At 38.3% G+C, this 25716-nt stretch overlaps 1 protein-coding gene across 11 annotated transcripts in view; it reads left to right on the plus strand.

Moving 5' to 3' along the window:
• Positions 1-25716, plus strand: part of IDE (insulin degrading enzyme) — a 100562-nt gene that overhangs the window by 21977 nt on the left and 52869 nt on the right. For 9 of the 11 annotated variants that reach the window (XM_001501035.7, XM_005602365.4, XM_070262197.1 and 6 more), the window contains exons 2-4: positions 10671-10855; positions 11859-12066; positions 15760-15929. In XM_001501035.7, the coding sequence (XP_001501085.3) occupies positions 10671-10855; positions 11859-12066; positions 15760-15929 (563 nt within the window). Of the gene's footprint in view, positions 1-7246; positions 7294-10670; positions 10856-11858; positions 12067-15759; positions 15930-25716 lie in introns of those variants that run through there. The other 2 variants (XM_070262209.1, XM_070262213.1) reach the window with 1 other exon arrangement.

Below are 25716 nucleotides of genomic sequence, written 5' to 3' on the forward strand. Positions count from 1 at the left end.
AATGAAGCCTAAAATTGACGGCAACAGTGGGCCAGACCACATTAGGTCAGCTATTGAGTGAGGAAGTAGGTTCTGGAATTAGGCTGTGGGTTCTGTTCTATTGTCTGCTTAAAGCTTTTACCTCACATCACAAACCGTTTGAAAAATTCTTTTGGAAATTGCCCCAACTGTGAGCAACAAACTAATTTTTTAAGGGAACTAAGTTGTCCCCCACAACAGTGGAAATGGAGTCCAGATTTTTCTTTATTAATTAGCCCTGTTAAATTGTGATGTGGCTGATCCAAGTTAACAACAACAAAAAAATAAGTTCATTTTGGCCTTATAAACTTAGTAAGCATAGCCTTGTACATTCAGGTGCATTAAGTTTTATCTTTTCAAAGATCACCTAATAGTCTGCTATCTATAGATAACCATACTCAACATTTCTGAGTGTTCGTCCAGAGATTTAGTCTCTGTACATAAGGTAAACTTTTTAATTTGACGGAGAGGTTAAGAGCATGGTGCTTTGTTGTCTAAGACTTGGTTTGAATCCTGGTTCTTTTATTTAATGCCTGTGTGGCCCTTGCCAGATAACTTTTATGAGGTTTAATTTCCCTGTCCAGGAAAATTGGGAAAAATAGGATCTATCTAAGGGGTTCGTGGAAGCCATACTCCCTGTAAAGAGTCTGTGCTGTGTAAAATACTGACGCAGCGTTTAGTAAGGGGCCCAGGGCCCTGGCTGTGCTCCTTTCTGAGGCAGATGTCTTTACTTGTGCTCTAGACTGCTTACTCAGGACAGGGTTTCTGCAAACCTCTCCTTTCTCTTTCTCCTTCATTATCAGTTTTTCCCTTCTCTTCATGTAAGCATTTTCTAGTTTAGATTTTTAAAAATAAATAGATGGGAGTTTAATACATATAGCTTTCTGTATTTTGGTGAGTCCGTTTCCTGGTTTTATTTTAAGTGGATTGAATTGGTTGTGGTGATTCTCATCCATTATTTTTGGATGGTAAAGTCAGAACAGTAAACTAGGATGTTTCATCCTTGGCACTATTGACATTTGGAGCCAGGTAATTCTTTGGTGTGGGGGCTATTCTGTGCATTGTAGGATGCTGAGCAGCATCTCTGGCCTCTGCTCACCAGTTGCCAATTGCACCCTTCGGTTATGACACTTCAGTTGTGACACATTGCCAAATGTCCCCTTGGGGAGCAAAATTGTCACCTATTGAGAATAACTGACTATAAACATTGGCTTGCCTATAGCAATTATAAGGGGATAATTGTTTACCTGTTTTTCTGATAGTCTTACCAAATACCGTCCTATTACCAGCATGTCCATGAATGTTTTTGACCTCTGGAGATGACAGTAGATGGCTGGAATCTGCATGAGTGTACGTTAAGAATGCTCGTAATAACATGGTTGCTATTGAGGTGGTCTATTTGGCTCTCACCACCCGAGGACCATAATAATAGTGATGATTACAGTATGAGGTTACCATTTGTACATGCTTGCTATGTACCAGACACTGTCCTGGTGAAGTTTATTTGTACCTGTTTTACAGGAGTAATGCTGTTCAGGCTGCCCAGGTCTGATGCAACTTTAGGAACCTCTGTCAATTTAATGGACCCATACGAACACTTCACGTGACTCTTGATTGGCAAAACTAGATGAGGCCCAAAAGTCCAGTTCGACCAGAAGAGTCCAGTAGTATCCAGGATCTGAGCAGCAAAGGGGTCATTTGATAAAGGTGGAGGTATATATGTAATTACTCAGCACTGGCTGGAAGTGGTCAGTGAGTCAGTGCTGGTGTCGAGAATGCGTACTAAGGCCGAGTGCAAGTCAGGCTTCCTGAACCAGCGTTATCTGCAGAGGGCAGGATTCTCTTTCTGTCAGAGCCAGGGTGCACATGTGGGTGGAACTGAGCCCTCAAGTGGAGATCCAGGCTTCTGTACAGAATATGAGTGTTTACAGTTTGCTTTCCTTGGAGGGCTGTCTTGAGAGAATTAGTTACAGGTCAATAGCTCTTCCTCACCTGTGACTTAAATTAATCTTTAAAGACCATAACAGGGATCTTTGAGCTGTCCTTGCTGTTCTGGGATCAAGGAGAATCTATGAGGAAGATGACCCATATGTAAAAATTAATTCTGAGTTTGAAGAAATGTTAACTTTATATAGTATTGTTTTGTTTTGTTTTAAAATAAAGAAGCTGTTTAATTCAAGTCTTGGGTTAGAAGTTGTTTTTTGACGTAAATGTTGAAGATTGTTGAGAGGAGAATGTATTCAAAATTTAATCATTTTTCTTTGTTTGGATCACACTTACTGCTTATCAGTCTTAATTGGTTGCTGGGAGTGTCAAGTTTTATTTTTAAATCTTAACTGGGGTCTAAAGTAGGTAATTACTGAAAGCTAGTCTTCAAATCATGCATAATGAGTAAAGACTTGAGCTAAAAGATTCAACATACTTTTTTATTGACTTAGGTGACTCATGCAGTACTCACTTGTGCCTCCTATTTCTTGTGGCCAAGATGACATCAACAGAAATAATTGTCTCAGGACACACCTGAGAAGGTTTAGATAATTATCACGTTAATTGGACTATTATTTCTTAGTGAGCCGTCTCAGTTTAGCACCTGTTTGATATGGCTGGGCTGCTTCCCAGTGTCCAGGTGGTACTATTTCCAGGATGACTTTTGGTGGATGATATTTATAGCCTTGAGTAATTCAAGTATCTCCTTTCCCCTTTTATTTTACTATGTTTTATGATATTTTCAAAAACTCTATTTTAAAAAGCTTTTAATTGAAATACAATATGTCCTGGGGCCGGCCTGGTGGCACAGTGGTTAAGTGCACACGTTCTGCTTCAGCGGCCTGGGGTTCGTGGGTTCGGATCCCAGGTGCAGATATGGCACTGCTTGGCATGCCATGCTGTGGTAGGCATCCCATGTATAAAGTGGAGGAAGATGGGCACGGATGTTAGCTCAGGGCCAGTATTCCCTGGCAAAAAGAGAAGGTTTGGTAGCAGATGTTAGCTCAGGGCTAATCTTCCTCAAAAAAAAAAAAAAGAAATATAATATGTCCTAAGTGTTCAGCTTGATGAATATTCACAAACTAAACATACATATCTAACCAGCACATGACCAGCATCCTAGAAGCCCCACTTCATGCTTCCTTCTCATCAGTCTGCCTACCCCAAGGGTAACCACTATTCCGACATAAAGGCATAGCTTGATTTTACCTGTTCTTGCATTTTATGTAAATGGGAGGGTACAGTATTTACTCTTTTGCATTCAGCTTTTTTCAGCCAATCTTATGTTAGTGAGATTCATCCTTAATCTTGTGCTTTGTTCTAGATTATTCCTTTTTCGTTGCTGTATACTATTTCATTGTGTGACTATATCACAGTTTATCTTTTCACTGTTGATGAACATTTGATCATTTCTAGTTTTGGCTATTATGAATAGTATTGCTATGAACATATAGACACATTCATTTTGGGCATATGTCTAATACATGACTCGTTCAGTCATATTGTCAGCTTTAGTACACTGCCAGTTTTTGAAAATAGTTGTACCAATTTGCATTCCCATCAGCAGTATGTGAAAGTTTGAGTTGCCCTATAACTTCTCTATCGCTTGGTCCTTTTCATCTTTTTCATTTTAGCCATTCTGGTAGGCCTATCGTGGTATCTCAGAAAATCTCCTGTGGCAAAGATCAGCTCTGAATTTGGAGCTTTAATCTCCCACACCAAGCTCATGCACCCACTGATGCCTCACTCGTTTCTCTTCCCTGAGTAGAGTCCTTCTGCTCGGGCCAAGCATGATCTTCAGTCTGCACCCAGAATTGGCAAATACGCCAGAGAAGAGAACAGGTGATGATTATCAGCTCCCCTCAGAGGCCGCTCCCCTCTCTGGAATTCCAGTTCATCCAGTCCTCATTGCTTCCACAACTCTACAGCATCTTTGAAAATATGATTTTATAATTTATCATGGCGTTTTCTAGTTATTGAAGCTGAATCAGATTGCCATGACCTGTTATATCCTACCCAGAAATGAAAGTTGTCAATAGATTCTTGGGATTATCTAAGTACACATTCATGTCACCTGTGAGTAATGTTAGGTTTTTGTGTGTGTGTGTGAGGAAGAGTGGCCCTGAGCTAACATCTTTGCCAGTCTTCCCTTATTTTATGTGGGATGCCACCGCAGTGTGACTTGATGAGTGGTGCTAGGTCCACCCCTGGGATCTGAAGCTGTGAACTCCCGGCCGAGAAGCAGAACACACAAACTTAACCACTACACCACCCAGCCAACCCCAATAATGTTAGTTTTTTCCCCCCTCCTTTTTCATCTTTGTGTATTTTCTTTCTCTTCCATTATTGGACTGGTCAGAATTACCAGTACAATGTTGAATAGAAGAGATAATAGTGGCATCCTGTTTGTGGGATGGAGGATGGGGGTGTTTGTATTATTTTACCATTGAGTATGATAATTGCTGTAGTTTTTGTAGATATTTTTTCACATGAAGGAATTTTCTCCCTTCTATTTCTAGTTTGCTGACTTTTTTTAAAAGACATGAATGGTTGTTGAATTTAGTTAAATACTTTTTCTGCATCTATCAAGATGATTGTGTGATTTTTCTCCTTTTTTTCTGTTCTTGTGGCTTAATGTATGCTTCTGAAAAATAAATTACTCATAACCCTATCATGTTTACTGTAGTACTAATTATTTTCACATTCCCTTTCATGCACGAGACAATTCTGTAAACTCTTCTCTCTCTTTGAACTTGCTATACATTTAGTCCTGCCATACATTTTCCTTTGTATTTTTTCTTAGCAAGCTATCATGAGATAATTTGGTTCTCAGCTCAGGGACTCCTTTGACAGATTAGGAGTGTTCTCCTAGGCTCTTTCCACTACCTATCTCTGTTTTATATGGGGAGGAAGGAGTGAAAAACTGAAAGCTTCCCTTGGAGCATTTATTTTGACCTACTTTACTTTAAATTTCCTTGTTTTTGTTATTTGGGATTGTAAGGGAGGAGAATGGGGTCAGGGCAGGGCTATGGGAGTGGTAACTCGGAGCTGGGGAAGAAGCCCTGTGTGATTTCCTTAAGGACACACCTTCTGCTCCTCCCCTTCCCACGCTTCCTCTTTCTCCATGGTTCCTGCTGTGCCATCAGTCTATTGTGTGCATGCCCTTCAAAAGCTGCTGTGCCCTGCTACTTAGGGAGAATGGCAGGATTCAGTGGCTGTTTAGAAAGCATATATAACACTTTAAAGATGGGAATGATTGTTAGGCTTAGTTTTGTACAATGGCATCTATCTCATATTTTCTAACAACCTGAAGGCTACCTGTGGAAGAAGGATACCCTCGGTCCCCAAACTACAACTATAAGAAACCTTATGTAGTTAACTGTGTGGCAAGAAGTATAAAATGGAGATTTTGTTCATTTGCTTAAAACCTTAAAAAGTCTTTATAAAATATTCCATGTTAAACTTATCACTTTTGGGATGAACAACCATTGATATGTATGCACCAAAACTAAAACAAAATTTGCAACAGCACTTATCTCTGAAATGGTACTGCTATAGGATTCCTTTAAGTTGTAACCACCCTTATTCATTTCAGGGTTCATTTTTTCACTGTAAACTCCTTTCTGGAAGGCGCAGAGTTAGAACTGCTGACATTCTGGCTGGCACAAAGGCAAAACTTCTCATCATGGGAAAATAAGATTTAATGGACAGGATTTTAGTTTATACCCACCTTTATGATATAGCTGGTATAAGCAGTGAGGTATACTGGTCCCAATAACTGAAGAGCCATGGGTAGAGGGTTCCCTGAGAAATGTCGCTATTTTTTAGGTCAAGTAACATGAATAGCATTTGGGAATTGTCTTATAGTGATCTTATAGTGAGGCATCTGAGGGCTCATACCACCACTACCTTGATATTCTGTCTTCCTTACCTCTGTCTTCTACGGGAACTTACCTCTGCCTTCTACAGGAAAGAAAGCATGTTTGTGATGTGGTTCTGATTCCAGGCATTTTCTCTCTGGGCACCTCCTCCACATTCAGGAATGCCGTAGGGAAGCTCGACTTCCACCTGTGGTCTTTGGAATGGGTGGATGGGTTCCACAGAAAGGAGGTTTTGATTTATAATTTGACTATTAGTATGATCACTCACTTATTCGGGTTTATAGGTCATCCATTTAGAAATTAGAAATGGATCAAGTCTTAACTTTAAATATGTCTTGGGCTGTTGTGGTGGGTAAGGAGCAAAAGGCAAAATAAAATTTCTCAATCTCCTATTAAATAGGCTGTGAAACACTTATAGAGACATGAGAAAAAAGACTGTTAAAGGTCATCTGAATAAAAGATTGCATTAAAAATTTCCTCTTGGTATGGGAATTTGGAAATGACCTATTTGAGAATTTGTTTTTGCAAACCTGCAATTTAGACCTTTACGTGTCTAGATAAAAGTCCATGATCTTTCGGTGGAGGTTCTGGGTGTAGCCCTGTTAATATGATGGTGTAGCATCTGCATCTTGATAGGCCCCCTTAAATGTTGTTTGGATGTGGGGGTTTGAGTGGACACAGGACTGGGAGTTAACCTCTGAGTTCTGCTTGTGACTTTGTGCTGTGTGATCTGGGACAAGTGATTTGAGCTCCCTGAGCTTCAGATTCTTTATAAGATGAGGGGACTAGTCTACTTGAGGATCTTGTTAAAAGGCAGATTCTGGCTCAGTAGGTCTCTCTGGTGGTTTCTGATATTTTGCATTTTTAACAAGCTCCCAGGAAGAGCTGGTGCTGCCAGTCCATAAACTACAAAGGACTAGGTAACATCTAATGGCTCTTCCAGCTGTTACTTTCTGGGATTTTAGTCATTGTTTTAAATCCTGAACAAAATTACAAAATATGCTGTAATTACTAAACATTTCTCCAGTTTTTCAGAATGCCGAACACTGACAATACTATGCCTTATTATGAAGTTTCCAATCTCTGATAATGTCCCTGAAATTGAAAGTAATTTTATTGCTCCCAAGATTTTGACTTTGACAGGTTAAAAATATCAAATGTCTGGGAAAGCGTTTGAGTTAGCTCTAGCTTGTCGTCTAAAAGAATGCTTGCTTGCTTGCTCTTTGTCTGGTGCATATTGGAGAACATTTGCAATAAATAAAATTACTCTTGAAGGCTTTATGCTAATAAGGGAGCTGAGATGGGTAGACATGTGATCTCATGAGTATAAATACAGAGACAGGCAAGCTGTTGATGAATTCGTCTTTAGAGGAGGAGTCGCTGATCATTTCCTTCAGTTCTCCAGAAGGTGAGAATCAAATTGTTGTAGGACGTGTTGATAGCTATGTTACAGGTAAAGCCAGACTATGTCTATTGAATATGGATGGCTGGGGATGGGTCTTGTTTGAAAATGTTGCTACTGTTTCTTTTGGCTTTTACTTCCTCAAGAAGTCGTGATTTATGATTTGGGAGCATTGCCAGCTTGGAAATTTATAGCTGTCCTTGATCTCATGTACAAATGTCTAAATTTTTATGGTTGGCTTATAGAGTAAATCCATCTCTGTACTTTCAGCCACACCAGGGATATTAATCAGGCATATCTTCAGTGTTGAAGTGAGTTCTATACATGCCTGTGATGGACTCTGATCATATTTTTTTTCCTCTAAGAAAATGAAAATGTGGACAGGGGAAATTGAACTCTGGAAAACATACAGAATATAGCTTATAGTTGAGGGTAGTTAACTATAATGAATTTTTCACCTCCCACAGAATAAGATAATTTGTCCTTCCAAAGTGAGCTGTATTTATCTCCTCACTACAGTTGTGGATTAGACGGAAGTTTTAGAGCATCATCGTCGTCGTTATCATCATTACATTTGAATCATTTGTAACTCTTGGTTCCCCTAAATCAAACTAGGTGGGGCAAGCACAGAGCGAGTTGGGTGTAAACAATGACGATGGAACCAAAATAAATAGCCTTTGGATTTTGCTCCCACTGAGTGGAATCCATCTCTAGAATTCCAGCCCCTCTCTTCCTCTAGTAGAGCCTTACAGGAAGGAGCTTAGGCATTCTCTGCGGTGCACACTGACCCTTCTTACTGTCACCTTTTAAAGATTTTATTTTTTCCTTTTTCTCTCCAAAGCCGCCTGGTACATAGTTGTGTATTCTTAGTTGTGGGTCCTTCTAGTTGTGGCATGCGGGATGCCGCCTCAGCATGGCTTGATGAGCAGTGCCGTGTCCGCGCCCAGGATCCGAACTGGCAAAACCCTGGGCCACCAAAGCAGAGTGTGCCAACTTAACCACTCGGCCATGGGGCTGGCCCCATTACTGTCACCTTTTATTGTTGCCCTTCTTGCTGGGGGTCCTAGTGGAGGTTGACTCATGGCTTATTTAATCTTAATGTTGCTACTAGGTTGGAACTCATTTTTTTTAAAAATTTTTTTTTCCTTTTTCTTTCCAAAGCCCCCTAGTACATAGTTGTATATTTTTAGTTGTGTTCCTTCTAGTTGTCGCATGTGGGATGCTGCCTCAGCATGGCTTGATGAGTGGTGCCATGTCCACACTCAGGATGTGAACCGGTGAAACCCTGGCCTGCTGAAGCAGAGTACACGAACCTAACCACTCGGCCACGGGGCCGGCCTCGGAACTCATTTTTTAAAATTGTAATTTGCAGTGAACCCAAATTATAGTGTTTGAAACCAGTTATGTACTGAAGGCATTTCTGCAGTCCAAACAGATTGTCCTTTGGGAAGTACCTTAACCAGGATTATTATTAATCTTGTGCCTGTCTTTAGAGGCTTAGGTAGACCATTTTGTGTTACCCTGGGAAATTTTTTTAACCACAAAACACCATTTTTTAAGACTTTGCCCTCAGATATTTTCATTGTCTTTGACATTGAACTTGGCTTAGGAAGTAAAAAGGAATTGTTAATAATGCTTTTTCACTTCCAAATTGCTTTTGAATTTTCCAATGGTGTCCTTACATCTAAAAAATATCAGTATTAGATTTTATGCTTTGTTTTTCAAGAAATTATTTTTACTATAAATAGAGCAAGACTGTTAGCACTATCTGTGGAAAGTACTATGTGATTTTTAATAAACCATTGTTAGACATTTAGTATGACCTATACTGTTGAACTTTAAAATTCCAAATATTCTTGTTAAAAGAAGATCTAGGGGACAGTCTTACTAAGAGCAAACTTCTTTGGGTTATCAGTTGTTACTCAGAAGAATAGTTCAATGATTTCAGAGAGGAGGGTATTCTGATAAAAGCAAACTGGACTTTTCCCTCAATCTCCAGATATTTTAACATGAAAGAATAAAGATTTTATCCCAAATAATTGTATGCCTGTTTATGCCCTCTAAATCTGGATGTCTGTCAGTCTTTAAGGAGCAGTCAGATCCACTTTTGTCGTCCAGGTGAGAAGCGAACGTGCTAGCACAGGGTCATTTTTCGTCTGTAGTTTCAGATATGTTTTGGCTTTTATACTGATTAGTATATTGACCTCCAAATAATAGCAGGCTCAGTTTTTCTCTCTTAAACAGTCCCCAAGATAGACAAAAATAGCATCCACTCTTAGTTTCAAAAACATACATACTCCAAACTCTGGAAAATCCCTTCACTGCACTAATACCAACCAACACTCCTCCAGGAGTCTGTATGCTGATAGTCCCTTCCCGTCAGTGTAATTCTACCCTTCCTAGGGAAGAAAAGAGAGGACTCGCAGAACAAGGGAAGTCCTTTGTGAGAGAATTTACCTCATATTTCTGTTAAGATCACTGGACTGTTCCTGCTCTGACATTCAGCTCTTCACCAGCTTATGAAAAATTGCTTGGAGTCCTTCCAACTTTTTGTTTGTTTGTTTTTATATCCTTACTTTTGCTGCCTTCTTAGGACAGCCTAGGTCTCTTATTTTGTATTAGGACTTCACAGGATTTTTTCTCATTGGGGGTTGTTCCCTGTGTTCTGAGCTTGTGCTTATCAGACCTGTGAGTTCCAGGTCTGCCCTATCTTTGAATATCATCAGATTGAGTAATATTTTGGCTAATCCATTAATAATTCTCACACAACCTCTCACCTTGCTTACTCTGATACTTCTGAAATAGTAGATATTTTTGAAATAGGTGGGAAAGCAGTTGGTAATTGACAACTCTTCTAGGTCAGCACAACGACCAACTCATGGCCTAACCCATCTTATCTCAAATCACCCTCCATGTGCTCTCCTAGATAGAAATATGGCTCCCCCAAAAACAATATTGTTAGCATTTCTCTGAAAGAATGAAGGGTCAGAGGGAGCAGAGGAATGATTGTACCCTGTAGATAGGCCATAAGAAATTTCCTCCAGTGGCCGACCCCGTGGCCGAGTGGTTAAAGTTCGCTGCTCTGCTTCAGTGGGCCAGGGTTTCACCAGTTCAAATCCTGGGCGCGGATGTGGCACTGCTCATCAAGCCACGCTGAGGCAGCATCCCACATGCCACAACTAGAAGGACCCACAACCAAAAATACACAACTATGTACCAGGGGCTTTGGGAGAAAAAGGAAAAATAAAATCTTAAAAAAAAAAATTTCCTCTACATATTTTTATTTCTGATGATGTATTATGTGGGTTTGCTTGATGTTACTCTTTGTTCTTTAAAAAGAAAGGCAGCTACAATCCAGCAATTAATAATTTTTTTCTTTTCAGTTTCCAAAAAAAGACTTACAGCAAAATGAATAATCCAGCTATCAAGAGACTAGGAAATCATATTATCAAATCTCCTGAAGATAAGCGAGAATATCGTGGGCTACAACTGGCCAATGGTATCAAAGTACTTCTCATCAGCGATCCCACCACGGATAAATCATCAGCAGCCCTTGATGTCCACATAGGTACAATTTAAAATGGTGAATTAAGCTTTGTTCAGTTTCATTGGCCTAATGTTGACATTTATTAGAACTCTTCATATTTGTGCAAATAAAGACCTGTAGTTACCAGTTTGATGTACGTTACTTTGCGCAGTAGCCCTGTACAGCTGTTGGTAATCTACGAGTGTCTAAGTCAAATAACCTTACATTTACCAAGGGTTATGTAAAGGTTACATACCAGCTGGGTTAGGTTGTTAGGTTCCCAGCTAAGGTGACTTAGCAGCAAGGAAATTCATCCCCATCCTTTACAGTAACAGTTCGAACGCTTTCACTTTCATTCACTTTTGGTGCACTAGGAAATGTCATATTTCCTAGATTCTTGTGTGCACATTTCTTCCACATTTAAGGCTGCTTTAATCAAGTTGCTTCTTATCTATATGTACTTTTACTGAGGCATGTTTTTCCCCCTCCCTGAAAAGCTTTTATTTAAGTCCGTGGCGTTTTAGAATTGAGGAAATAAGGTCATAACCATTATGTGTTGAACAAATAATTATTACCAAGCACAACGCAGTGTGCCTTGCAAATATCATCTAATTTGTATTCATACAACTCTCTAAGTTAGGTAGATATAGAAAAAAGTGACTGAGGCAAGACAGATAAAGTATTGTGCTCACAGTTTCACGGGTAGTAGAGCTGCTAACCCCAAACCTATGCTCTGAGCACTACGCTGTATTCTCTCCTGCATAAAACAGTGAATTCAATGCTTTCTTTCCCTGGATTGTGATTTTTGAGAAAACTAGTGTCCAGAGAGGTTAAGTCGTCTGCCCAAGATCATCAACTAATTAATGGCAAAAACTGGGGCTAGAATCTAAACAATACCATTTTAGAGCAGCCTATGCGTAACTGTCTCTGATCATTCAGTTGGAATTGTCATGCTAATATAAGTTCCAAATCATCTGTAATTTATCTGTACTCATAGCTGTCAACATAAAAAAATGATTATATGTATTTTTCTCTTCTCTTTCAGGTTCATTGTCAGATCCTCCAAATATCGCTGGCTTAAGTCATTTTTGTGAACATATGCTATTTTTGGGAACAAAGAAATACCCTAAAGAAAATGAATACAGCCAGTTTCTCAGTGAGCATGCAGGAAGTTCAAATGCCTTTACTAGTGGAGAGCATACCAATTACTATTTCGATGTTTCCCATGAACACCTAGAAGGTGCCCTAGACAGGTAATGCTGAATAGTCTACAAATGATCTAACTTGGCACACTTATCAAAGATATTTTCACAGCTTTATAGCTTAACGAGAGGTATTTTAACAGGTATTTTTCCCCCCTGTATTTTATAAAACAGAAAAACATAATGAGTGATGTTATATATTTACTTTGTGGTAGAAAAATAATGGCATGACTTCAAACGAGGCTTCAGGCCCATGAAATATTTTATTGACTATATTTTATTGACTTATAAAATTCTCTCCGAGCCTTCCCATTCTAACCGGTGTTATACATGAAGCATGTGATGAAGAATGAACTGCAATAGTGGATCTCTTTTCAGACCTACTCCTGTTCCAGAACGTTAGAACTTGAATATCCTATTCAGGATATTTTGACCTGTTTCAACCCTGGGGACATTTTGTGAAAGTGTTTTCTGGAGTGAGCTCCATGAGGCCCATTTAATTTCTTAGTTTATTTATACAGCTAACAATTTCTGATTTTTTTTTTTGTATCAGTGATTTGATTCATTATTCAAAGTGTGATTTTTCCTTGGTGAAGTTTTATAGTTTTCTGTGTTACCAAGAAGGCCTACGTAGTTCTGCAGCTTTTAAAGGAGCTGTCTGAAGTCTGACTTTATGGTTTTAGTAATTGCCAGCTTTATTTGCTTACTTATATTATTAATAGTCATATTTTTTTCTTTTAGTTCAGGTGCTAATCTTTTTTTTTTAATTAAGATTATGATAGATTACAACCTTGTGAGATTTCAGTTGTACATTATTGTTAGTCATGTTGTGGGTACACCACTTCACCCTTTATGCCCTCCCAATAGTCATATTTTTTTAAAACCTAATAGTTTGAATTTATTCCTTAGTGCAGAGAACACTAAAAAGGCAAAGGCATGGGTTCAGAATACATGACTGGGTCAAAGTAGCCTGTTTCCTACTTATTTTAGCTTGTGTTTCAATCTTTAGGCACTGGCTTTGAGATGTAATCATCTTTTATATGTATTCCCAGAGGACCTCCATTAATGAGTTCCCTGGGATCATACACTGAATTTAATTTCCTGCTTTACAAATGCTACAGCAGATGTTCATATAATAGATCTCTCTGTGATGGGGGATGCCTGTTATTTGGCTCAGAGTGAAAAAACCACTTGTGTAAGAGCATCTTTTAAAAAAAATTGATTATACTGGGTCATGATCATGACCCTTTATATGGGCCTATCCAGCTATGGTATGTAGCTGTTAGGCACTTTCCCCAGCCTGAATATATTGAGGTAGGTAAAAGAGGTTACACGTCCAGAAATACCTATTTCCATATATCTTTGATTATAGACTCCAGATAGATGGAGTTTCTCTTTGGATTGGTATGTGTGAAGTGCTTAGCACGGTATTGTATTCACTATGTGCTTGAAATAAATATCAAGTGAGGCTGCAGGGGTTAAGTTCACACATTCCACTTCGGGGGCCTGGGGTTCGCCTGTTCAGATCCCAGGTGTGGACCTACACACTGCTTATCAAGCCATGCTGTGGCAGGCGTCCCACATATAAAGTAGAGGAAGATGGGCATGGATGTTAGCTCAGGGCCAGTGTTCCTCAGCAAAAAGAGGAGGATTGGCAGCAGATGTTAGCTCAGGACTAATCTTCCTCAAAAAAAAGAAAAATCAAGTAGTGATAACAGCCTCTTTGACAGGTGGACTGTGAGGTGCAGTTGCTGAGATGTTCATAAACCCAGAAGTCTCTTAGGCCCGCTGAATAGTAGTCCCATTCAGACAGAGCCTCTGCTCTTGGCTTCATCTGAATTCTGGATCTTGTTTTTATAAGATAGGGTCTAAAATTTCTTAAGAAGAACTACCATATGAAATCATGATTTAAATTGCAACCTGATATAGGAGAGTTAATTTATTAACTAAAGGTATCTTAGTTAAACTTTGGTACTATTGTTAAAGAATCACCTCAGGGAAGGCATTTTGTTTACTGAAGTTAGAGACATGTGCCATGTTATTTGTTGAATCACTGCTTATTAAAATTTTTAAATTCTCTTAATATTTCTTAAAAGCCCATAATTATGTCTTAGTCAAACTACTGTGTCACAGGTTTTTCACTCCTTTATTTTCTTCCACTAATTAAGGTAGGTAGGTTTGTTTTTCTCCATGAGAAGAAAAAAATATTCAAATAGAGCCTTTTAAAAGTAGGTCACTTAGTTTGCCCTAAAAAACCTGAGTCTTAGTGAAATTACACCTAAAACTGTAAATTTAAGATTTATTTGGCTAAGAACCATCACCTGCCTTTTCGTTTTTTTTTGTAAGATTGGCACCTGTGCTAACAACCGTTGCCAATCTTCTTGGTTTTTTTGTTTTTTTAATTCTTCTCCCCAAATCCCCCCAGTACATAATTATATATTCTAGTTGCGGGTCCTTCTAGTTGTACTATGTGGGACGCCGCCTTAGCATAGCCCGATGGGCGGTGCCATGTCCGCGCCCAGGATTCAAACCAGTGAAACCCTGGGCCGCTGAAGCGGAGCTCACGAACTTAACCACTCGGCCATGGGGCTGGCCCCTCCTTTTTTAAATTAACCATATATGACAAGGATTTTCGTAGACTTGACAAGTTGCAAATCTTAAATAGATTGCTGCTGTCTCCATTAGTCTGCCTTGACTTTTTGGTGTTGTGATATAGTGATTTATAAGAAGAAATACATATTTGGTCTTCGTCCCTGGTTCTGGCCCATAGCTCCAAAACTTTTGAAATTTCTTAAGTGAGGAGTACAATAAACGTGTCTTTGTTATGTTAATAAGGTGAGTTGGGGGAAAGCCCCTAGGTAACCTGAAGTTGGGGGCTGGTTGCCAGGGGAACCAGCCGTGTGATTAGAGAGTGGGAACTTTCAGTTCCACCCCCAGACCTCTAAGGACGCTGGAGAGGGGCTGGAGATTGAGTCCTGTCATCAATGACCGATGATTTAGTCAATCATGCCTCGGTAATGAAGTCTCCCTAAAACCCAGAAGCTTGGAGATTTGGGGAGAGTGCCGTGCTCAAAGCGCATAGAAGCTCCGTGCCTTTCCCCACACCTTGCCTTATGCATCTCTTCCATCTAGCTGTTCCTGAGTTACATTCTTTTATAATAAACTGGTAAATCTAGTAGGTAAAATGTTTCTCTGAGGCTGTGAACTGCTCCAGCAAATTAACTGAACCCAAGGAGGAGGTTGTGGAACTTCTGATCTACTGTTCACAAGGTTGGTCAGAAGCCTAGGGGACAACCTGGACTTGCAATTGGCGTCTGAAGTTGGGGGGCAGGGGGTAGACTTGTAAAACTGAGCCCTTAACCTGTGGGATCTGATGCTATTGCCAGGTAGACAGTGTCAGAATTGAGTTGAGTTGTAGGATACCTAGCTGGTGTCAGAGAATTGCTTGATGGTGTGGAAAAAACACCTGGAAATTGGTGTCATAATCAGAGGCATTAATCTTTTTATATTTTCACTAATTATCTAACATCTCTGGGGTAGATTGACTTCTCTGAATTTATGTATGTCCAATGTTATATTTTTCTTCTGTTACTTAGAACATATATTTCTTTTTTCTTAGTAGCAATGGTAGTTCTTTCTGATTCTGTAGAATTCGTATTTCCTGTTTAAGTTTCAAACATATTTTTAAAAGGCCACTCTTAAAATAGCAGCTTTCAAATTGTTAATTATGTTTCACACCCTTAGGTTTGCACAATTTTTCCTGTGCCCCTTGTTTGATGAGAGTTGCAAAGACAGAGAGGTGAATGCAGTTGATTCAGAACATGAGAAGAATGTGATGAATGATGCTTGGAGACTCTTTCAGCTGGAAAAAGCTACCGGGAATCCCAAACACCCGTTCAGCAAATTTGGGACAGGTTTGTCAACGGCAGCTTTCGTGCATTCGTTCTCCTTGACCTCATTTAAACCCAAGGCCCCTTTGCACAGTATTGTATTTTACAGTTCAGGATAGTAGATTTCAGAACTTCTCATTTCTGCCTGCCTTATTTTTTTATAAACTCAGTGTGGAGCTGAGAAGTGGTTGTTACATCATTGTTACTCCCCACTGTTTCTTAAACCATGCCCCTGTCCTTATGGTATCTGCCTGGTTCCTATGTAGGCACCTCTATTTGTGACTCCTGACCTGAGATGAGGCTGAAGCTTAGTGCACCTAATAGTAATAATAATAGTGACCAAGTATGAAGCAAGTTTGTTGGATAACAAGGTATAGAATTGAATTCAGAGTTTAGAAACAATAAGAATGAAGTAGTTGTACTCCCTTTAACAGATGACTAGCATTTTGGCTAGTGGTTCAAAAAGAAGGATGTTAAACAAGAGTTGAGCCCTTGGCATTGGACTTTATGTGTAATACTCAGGATGATACTCTCAAAATTGTAGTAATAGTGACCTAAGCAATTATTTGGCCTCTAGAGGGTTACTCTGGTCATTCCATTCAAATAGGGATCTAAATATTTAAGGAGCAGAGGAGTTAGAGCTGTGAATAGATAATAACCAGTATTTCAAAGGGAGAAGATAATAGATGCTTTTATTCTGAAGTCTACCTTCCAAATAGAAGAGTATCTCCAAAGCTCACTTCAAGGCTTGTTGAATTCTCCTGCTCTCATCACCTCCACCTCTACTCATCCAGATGTACAGCATCTGCTTCGGAGATGCTATATAGGAAACAGAACACACAGGGTCCCTGCTCTCCAAGTGCCGCCATCTCCTGGAAGGAGATTAGAGGTTAGAGGGCACGACAGGGAGTAGAATAAAATGTGGAGATTCTTGATTTCATAATTGTAACTTTTTCTTTATTCAATTTTTCATTAAAAAGTACATTTAATTTAAATATTTAAGCAGTACAAAAGTGTTTAAAGTAAAAAAAAAGCAAAAACAAGAAGTCTCCCTTTTCCTCATCTATTTCTGCTAGTCCCACACACCAGATGTAATCATTAACAGGTTGCTGTGATTTTAAAATCCTGCTTTGGGGATTATAAAATTACATGAAAATAATAGATCGTTTAGTACACTTACAACTTTTTGCTTATAAGTTAATTTGGGGGACTTACTTTTAAGACTGTAAAGTTAGCTTTCTTTCATTTTGGATATCATTCTGATATATCCAACAGCAGCTAGGGAATTAACATAGCCTGACAGAATCAGAAAGAGTTTTTAAAAATTGCAGTTAGAAGCAGCAATATTGTATTCTTCAGACTCACAGTACTTGGCATTCAGTATCAGCATCATTGCTAAGATGATTGTGGTCCCTACAATATCTGTGTAATGCTGAGTTGTTTGAAAAGCGGCTTTCATAGAGAACATCAGCATATGTAGGATATCAAAAAGGGAACGTGAGGATTAGAAAGCAAATGTCAGAATCATTAGATCCACATGATTGTTGTCCTTTAAGGAGCCGCTTTGATAGGTTAGATGCCTGGGCCAGCACTGCTGCTGTTGTGCAGAGCGTGGTGGAGCGCCTCTTCAGGAGTTGCCCTCCTTTACACAGCCTCACTGGTGACAGGTCATGATCAGCATAATCAGGAAGCAGGCTCCAATCTTCCGGAAATAAATCCAATGAATAACGTGAGTGATATTACTTCTGGTCACAAGTGAAGAATAATCTTAAAATGTCCTAGAAGAGGGTTTCAGGAGTGATGGGCAGAGAGAAACACTGAATGGTCAGGTATGTGTGAGTGGTGTTTGAGGGCATGTTTGTTGTTATAACCACTGACGAGTCTAGGCAGTTAGTGAGCAAAGTATGAGGAAATATAAACAGCTCACAGATGAGTGAAAATATGATATGTATAAATAATGCGAATGTCAGGTTACCTTCTGATTTGGGGAATATAAACTAACGTTGAACTTTTTGGAGTAGAGGTCCTGTCCATTTTTAAGGTCACAGATACATTTGAAAATATGACAAAAGCTGTGTAGCCTGGCCCCAGATATTACACATACATAAAATTTTGCAGAAGTGATCCTTGAATCCTTGTCAGTAATTCATACTTAATTTACATCTGTTATTTTTGAGTGACTTCAGATGTTTCTGTGAACATGGACCATTTTGTCCATCAAGGGATTATGATTTATTATTTTAATATTAATATTTAAAATATTAAAATATTATTTAAGTAATAATATTTTGCTATAATTTATTATAATATTTAAATTTGCTATAATATTATTTAAATAATAATATCAGGGAAAGCTGGGTATTTTTAAATGAACAGAAAACAAGTGTTGTGTTATTTATTTTTGAGAAAACCTTAAGATGTTTGTCCTTTTCACTGGTTTTTCATGCTTCAAAAACAGTATAGAGGGGGGCAGCCTGGTGGTGCAGTGGTTAAGTTTGCATGTTCCACTTCGGTGGCCCAGGGCTCACTAGTTTGGATCCTGGGTGCCAGCCTATGCACTGCTTATCAAGCCATGCTGTGGCAGGTGCCCCACATGTAAAGTAGAGGAAGATGGGCATGGATGTTAGCTCAGGGCCAGTCTTCCTCAGCAAAAAGAGGAGGATTGGCAGCAGATGTTAGCTCAGGGCTAACCTTCCTAAAAAAATATATATATATATATATATATGTATATAGAGAATAGTACAGTGGCTTACAAACATTTTTTATACAATCCAGTAAGAACCATATTTTACTTAGCAGCTCAGAGCACATATATGTGTGTTTGTGTAAACAGCTGAGACAAAAGTTTTACCAAACAATATCTATCTTACATCTTGGTTTGTAGTCTGGTAACCTCTTGTTGTATTGTTTCTTTAAAAAAATTCTAGTCTGCCAATATATTAAATTTATTTCATTAAATCAAATGCATGGGTTCACAGTTTAAATAATGCCAAGTGATAAGCAGTCATTTTAGTAGAGTCAGAAAAACTTTTTTTTGGTAAAACTCAAAGTTTTATTTGGTAAAACTCAGCACTCATTCATGAACAAAACAAAAAGCTCTTGAGCTGATAAAAACCTGTGTCAAACATGATGATTAATGGTGAAGTTTCAAAAAGATTTCCACTGAAAGGCAAAAACAAAACTAGAATACCCTCTAAGCACTTTTTTGGTCTGCCCTACTATATATATACTAATCATTGCAGTAAGTCAAGGGAAAAATGTAGTATGTAAGAGGTAGAAAGAAAGCAAAAGAACCTTTCTTATTTCCACATTGTATGATTGCGTAAAAATATTCAAGAAAATCTTCCAATCACCCATTAGAAGTAAGATAATTCACCAAGGTTGCCAAAATAAGAGAAACTCACTAAAATTGCATTCTTGTATCAGTAGTAGTCAATTAGAAAAATGCTTCAGGAAAAATGATTTAATTCACAATATAAAAATAGCTATAAGGTATTGAGAAATGAATCTAACAAAAGAACAAGAAATACATAATGGTTATAAAAGAATGCCTGAGTAAATGGGGAGATAAGTCATGTTCATGAATGGGTAAACTCAATATCACACAGGTAAATTCACCCCAAATTGATCTAAATTCAATGCACTGCCAGTTGAAAGCCCTGGAAGTTTTTTTAGGAACTTGATAATCTGATTATAAAATTAATAAGAAAGAGTAAAGGGCCAAGAATATCTAAGATAATTTTGAAGAACAACAAAACAGGGACAGCTTCTTTGAACTTAGAACTAAAGTTCTAGTTGTTCCAGTAGTGGAATTGGTGCAAGGATACACAAAGATAACAGAACAGATTATAGATCCTAGAAACGTATCCACAAATATGTGGAAACTTGACATAAGCCAGAGAGGTACATTACAAATGAGTAAGGAAAGGATGGACTTTTCAATAACTGGTGCAGGGACAATTAGGTATCCATGTAGAAATAAGAAAAATTAGATCTCATCTTACACTATGCACAAAAATAAATTTCAGGTCAATTAGACCTAATTATAAAAGAAAACTTTACAACATTTAGAAGAAGATATAGGAAAGGGTTTTCTATCTTAAGATAGGAAAACATTCTTAAGCACACAAAGCACAAATCATATCTTTTAGAGATAAAGACAAACCGTAGGTTTAAAGATAAATTTGACTTCATTAAAATTTAAAATTTCTGTTCAATAGAGACACAAAAAAGACAAGCTGCATACCCAGTGAAGATATTTGCAAAGCATATAACAGATGAAAACTTCTACAAGTAAATAACTAAAGGAAAAAACAGCTCACTAGAGAAATAGGCAAAGGATATGAATATGGAATTCACAGAAGAGGATATTTGAATGGCCAGTAAACATAGGAAAGATGCTCAACTTACTAGTAATCAGGGAAATACAAAATAAAACAATAATGAGGTACCATTTCACACCTGTCAGGTTGGCAACAGTTGAAAGTCAGACACAGCTAAGTATTGTGTTGGTGAGGATGTAGAAGAACAGAACCTCATACCCTGTTGGTGGGAAAATAAATTGGTTCATCTACCTTGTAAAGCAATTTGGCAATATCTCATAAAGTGATGCCTATGCCCTTTGACCCAGGGAATCCACTTCTTGACATAGACCCTAGAGAGAAACACCTCTAGCAGATGTGCATGAGAAACAGATAAAAAAATGTTCATGAAACATTTTTTGAACTAGTGAAAAATAGGAAATGACTTAAATGTCAACAGTTGAGTAAATTAAGTACATTTTTGTGTGTTCATACAGTGGAATATTCTCGAGCAGTTAAAATGAGCCAGAACTCATGTATCAAACTAGATAAAGAGCAAAATATTTTGTGCAAAATATAGGTTGCAGAATATGTTTAGTATGATAGCTTTCTATAAAATTTGAAGACAGGCAAAACAGTACATATAGCATATTGTTAATGTCTATGTATGTATATAATATAGTATAAAATATGCACAAGAATGACTAAATTTTGATTAGTATCCTTGGGAAGAGAGACAGAGAGAGAGAAAGGGAAGAGACTTTAGCTCTGACCTTAATGTTTTATTACTGGGGGAGGGAATTTGTAACAAATATGGCAAAATGTGAAGAGTGAGGAGTGACATCAGCATCATGGCAGAGTGAGTTGTTCCGTTTATCTCTCCCCTCTAACTTACAACCAGTCAGACATCCATTGACTAACAAAGGGCTCCCTCAACAGCACACCAGAACGCCAGAGAGATCCCAATGGTGACGTCTGAGACTACAGTGACATCATAAGCAGCAAGACACCAGCAACGTCAGAGGCACAAGCAGCACAAGGAGGGCACTGATGACACCTCTAGCAGAGCCCAGTGAAGGGTGGAAAGTGCAGGCTCTCAAATACAATCAGAAGCAGCTCAGAACCAAAGTAAGCAAAGCTGTACCCAAATAAGAAAGGTGTTTACCACCACAAATGTGTCAGCAGAGGATCACCTCATCCAATACTGTGAAGAACGGCAGTAACACTGCAGAACAGAAAGAAAATGACAGCTCTACAGAAACCAAACTTGAAGTCACAGAAGATTGCACTGTAACTGACAGAGAATTCAAAAATAGCTGTAATAAAGAAACTCAATGAATTACAAGAACACTCAGAGTTTTCATGAGTTCAGTGAGCTCATGAATAAAATTAATGAACAGAAGGAGTACTTCACCAAAGAGATTGAAACTCTGAAAAAAAACCAAACTGGAGTTCTGGAGATGAACAACACAATGAGGTGAAAAATAAAGTAGAAAGCATTGAAAATAGAGCTGACCATATGGAAGAAAGAATTAATGAGCTCGAAGATAGCAATCTAGAACAGTTCAGGTGGGAGTGGAGAGAGAATTAAGATTTTTTTTAAATGAAGAAATTCTATGAGAAATATCTGACTCAATTAGAAAAAGCAACATAGGATAATAGGTAGCCCAGAAGGAGAAGAGAGGGAAGGAACAGAGTGCCCATTCAAAGAAATAATAGCTGAGAACTCCGCAAACCTGGGGAAGGAACTGCATATACAAGTATATGAAGCTAATAGAACTCCTAATTATCTCAATGCAAAAAGACCTTCTCCAAGGCATATAATATTAAAACTGTCAAAAGTCAATGACAAAGAAAGAATATAAGCGTGACCAGAGAGAAAACACCTTACAAAGGAACCCCCAGCAGGTTATCAGCAGATTTCTCAGCAGAAACTATACAGGCTAGGAGAAAGTAGAATGATAGTTTTGTCTTTCAATATTCAAACATATCAGCCAAGAATACTCTCCAGCAAAGTATCCTTCAGATATGAAGGAGAAATAAAAGCTTTGCAAGACAAACAAAAGCTGAGGGAGTTCATTGCCACTACCTGCCTTGTAAGAAATGTTAAAAGGAACCCCCCTACCTGAAACAAAAAGGCAAAGGTTTACAAAGCTTTGAGCAAGGAGATAAACAGAGTCAGAAAATTGCAACTCTACCAGAATAGGTTAGTAAACATTTAATTATAGCATAAAGACTAAAGGGAGAGAAAGGCATCCAAAATAATTATAACTACTTGAGTTTGGTCACAAGCTCACAACACAAAAAAGGATAATTTGTGGTAACAAAAACATAGAAAGGGAAAAGGAAGAGGACAGAACCTGCATAGGCTAATGGAGATAAGATGCTATCAGCAAAACAAGGACTGTCTCATCTGTGAGATCTTTTGTACAAACCTCATGGTAACCACTAAACAGAAAATCAGAGCAGAGTCACAAATCATAAACAGAGAAAACTGAGAAAAACGTCACAGAAAACCACCAAACTCCAATGGCAGACAAAAATACAAGAAAAAGAAACAGTGGAAAAATAGGACAAGCAGAAAACAAAAGATAAAATGGCAGTATTACCTGAAGAATCCACCAGAAAATGATTAGAGGGGCTGGCCCTATTGCCTAGTGGTTAAGTTCACACATTCCGCTTCGGCAGCCCAGGGTTTGCAGATTGGGATCCTGGGTGCAGCCTAGCACTGCTTGTCAAACCATGCTATGGTGGTATCCCATATGTAAAATAGAGCAAGATTGGCACAGATGCTAGCTCAGTGACAATCTTTCCCCAGCAAAAAGAGGAAGATTGGCAACAGATGTTAGCTTGGGGCCAATCTTCTTCACACACATACAAAAAATTTTAAAAATTAAAAATAATGAATAAAGTTGCAGAGTAAAAAATCAACATACAAAAATCAGTTGCATGTCTATATACTAACAATGAGCTCGCAGAAAGAGAAATCAAGAATACAATCCTGTTTACAGTCACAACGAAAAGAATAAAATACCTAGGAATAAATTCAACCAAGGAAGTGAAAAACTATATACTGAAAACTATAAGACATTATTGAAAGAAATTGAAGAAGACATAAGGAAATGGAAAGATATTCTGTGCTCATGGATTGGAAGAATAAACATAGTTAAAATGTCCATAATACCAAGCCAGCCCTGATGGCCTAGTGGTTAAAATTTGACACTGTCACCACTTTAGCGGCCCAGGATTGTTTTCCCGCTCGTGGAACCACACCATCCATCTGTCAGTTGCCATGCTGTGGCGGTGGCTTGCCTAGAAGAAATAGAATGACTTACAGCCAGGATATACAACCATGTACTGGGGCTTTAGGGAGCAGGGGGGGAAAAAGGAAGATTGGCAACACATGTTAGCTCAGGGCAAATCCTTCCCAGTGGGGTGGGAGTGGGGGTCCATATTAGCTAAAGCAGTCTACAAATTCAATGCAATCCCAATCAGAATCCTAACATTTTTCACGGAACTAGAACAAAGAATCCTCAAACTTTTATGGAACAACAGAAGACCCTGAAGAGCCAAAGCAATCCTGAGAAAAAAGAACAAAGCTGGAGGCATCACAATCCCTGACTTCAAAATGTACTACAAAGCTATAGTAATCAAAACAGCATGGTACTGGCAGAAAAACAAACACACAGATCAATGGAACAGAATTGAGAGCCCAGAAATAAAACCATACATCCATGGACAGCTAATCTTCAACAAAGGAGCCAAGAACATACAATGGAGAAAGGAAAGTCTCTTCAGTAAATGGTATTGGGAAAACTGGACTACCACCCGTGAAAGAATGAAAGTAGAGCATTGTCTTATACCATACACTAAAATTAACTCAAAATGGATTAAAGACTTAAATGTAAAACCTGAAACCGTGAAACTCCTGGAAGAAAGCATAGGCAGTACACTCTTTGACATCAGTCTTAGCAGCATATTTTGAATACCATGTCTCCTGAGGTGAGAGAAACAAAAGAAAAAATTAACAAATGGGACTATATTAAACTGAAAAGCTTCTATACAGCAAAGGAACCATGAACAAAACGAAAAGACAGTCCACAAACTGGGAGAAAATATTTGCAAATCATATATTCAATAAGGGATTAATTTCCAAAATATATAAAGAAGTCATACAACTCAACAACAAAAAAACGAACAACCTGATCAAAAAATGGGCAGAGGATATGAACAGACATTTTTCCAAAAATATATGCAGATGGCCAAGAGACACTTGAAGAGATGTTCAACATCACTAATTATTAGGTAACTCCAAGTCAAAACTACAATGAAATATCACCTCACACTCATCAGAATGGCTATTATTAAAAAGACAAGAAATAACAAGTGTTAGAGAGGCTCTGGGGAAAAGGGAACCCTCACACACTGCTGGTGGGAATGCGAACTTGTGCAGCTACTATGGAAGACAGTATGGAGATTTCTCAAAAAATTAAAAATAGAAATACCATATGATCCAGCAATTCCGCTTCTAGGTATTTATCCAAAGAACATGAAAATATTAATTCAAAAAGATATATGCAGTTCTTTGTTCATTGCAGCATTATTCACAATAGCCAAGACTTGGAAGCAACCTAGGTGCCCATCAACAGATGAATGGATAAAGAGTAATGATATGTATATATACAATGCAATACTACTCAGCCATAAAAAAGATAAATCCTGCCATTTGCAACAACATGGATGGACCTTGAGAGTATTATGCTAAGCGAAATAAGTCAGACAGAGAAAGACAAATATTGTATGATTTCACTGGCATGTGGAAGACAAACACACACACAGAGAAGGAGACTAGATTGGTGGTTACCAGGGGGAAAGGAGGTGGGGGGGAGGGCAAAAGGATTAAAGGGGCGCATATGTGTGGCGACAGATGGAAACTAGACTTTTGGTGGTGAGCATGATGCAGTCTATACAGAAGCCTAAATATAATGATGTACACGTGAAATTTACACAATGTTATAAACCAGTGTGACCTCAATAAAATAATTAACAAAAAAACTGGGGGCTTGAAAGTTAAAAAACAATGTGAAGAGTGATAAAACTGGGTGGTTAGTAGATAAGTGTTAATTTTGTACTTCTGTATTAAAATATTTCACAATTTTAAAATTGAAAGAGAAATGTGAAATATTTCTTGTTCCTGCTTATCTAGCAAAAATGGGAAAATGAAAGACTGAAAGGGTGACACTTTTCAAGATAAGCAAGAGAGAGCACACTTCTGTGTGTAAGTGAGGACTCTCTGTGTGTTTACTACTTAAGTATGTCTGTGTCAAAGAAACATGTAGGTTACCTGTCTTTTTCTATTAAACATTCGATTTTGCAAACCTTTGTCTGACAAAATGGGACAAGCCCTCAAATTGCTCTTCTTCCTCCTGTGTCTTGGATTCCATCATCAGATCTCACATTCTCAAACTGACATCTGGCAATCGTTTTTCTGTTTTGATTCATTGACTTTG

This window comes from Equus caballus, chromosome 1, assembly GCF_041296265.1.
Source record: "Equus caballus isolate H_3958 breed thoroughbred chromosome 1, TB-T2T, whole genome shotgun sequence".
In the NCBI taxonomy this organism is placed as follows: domain Eukaryota; kingdom Metazoa; phylum Chordata; class Mammalia; order Perissodactyla; family Equidae; genus Equus; species Equus caballus.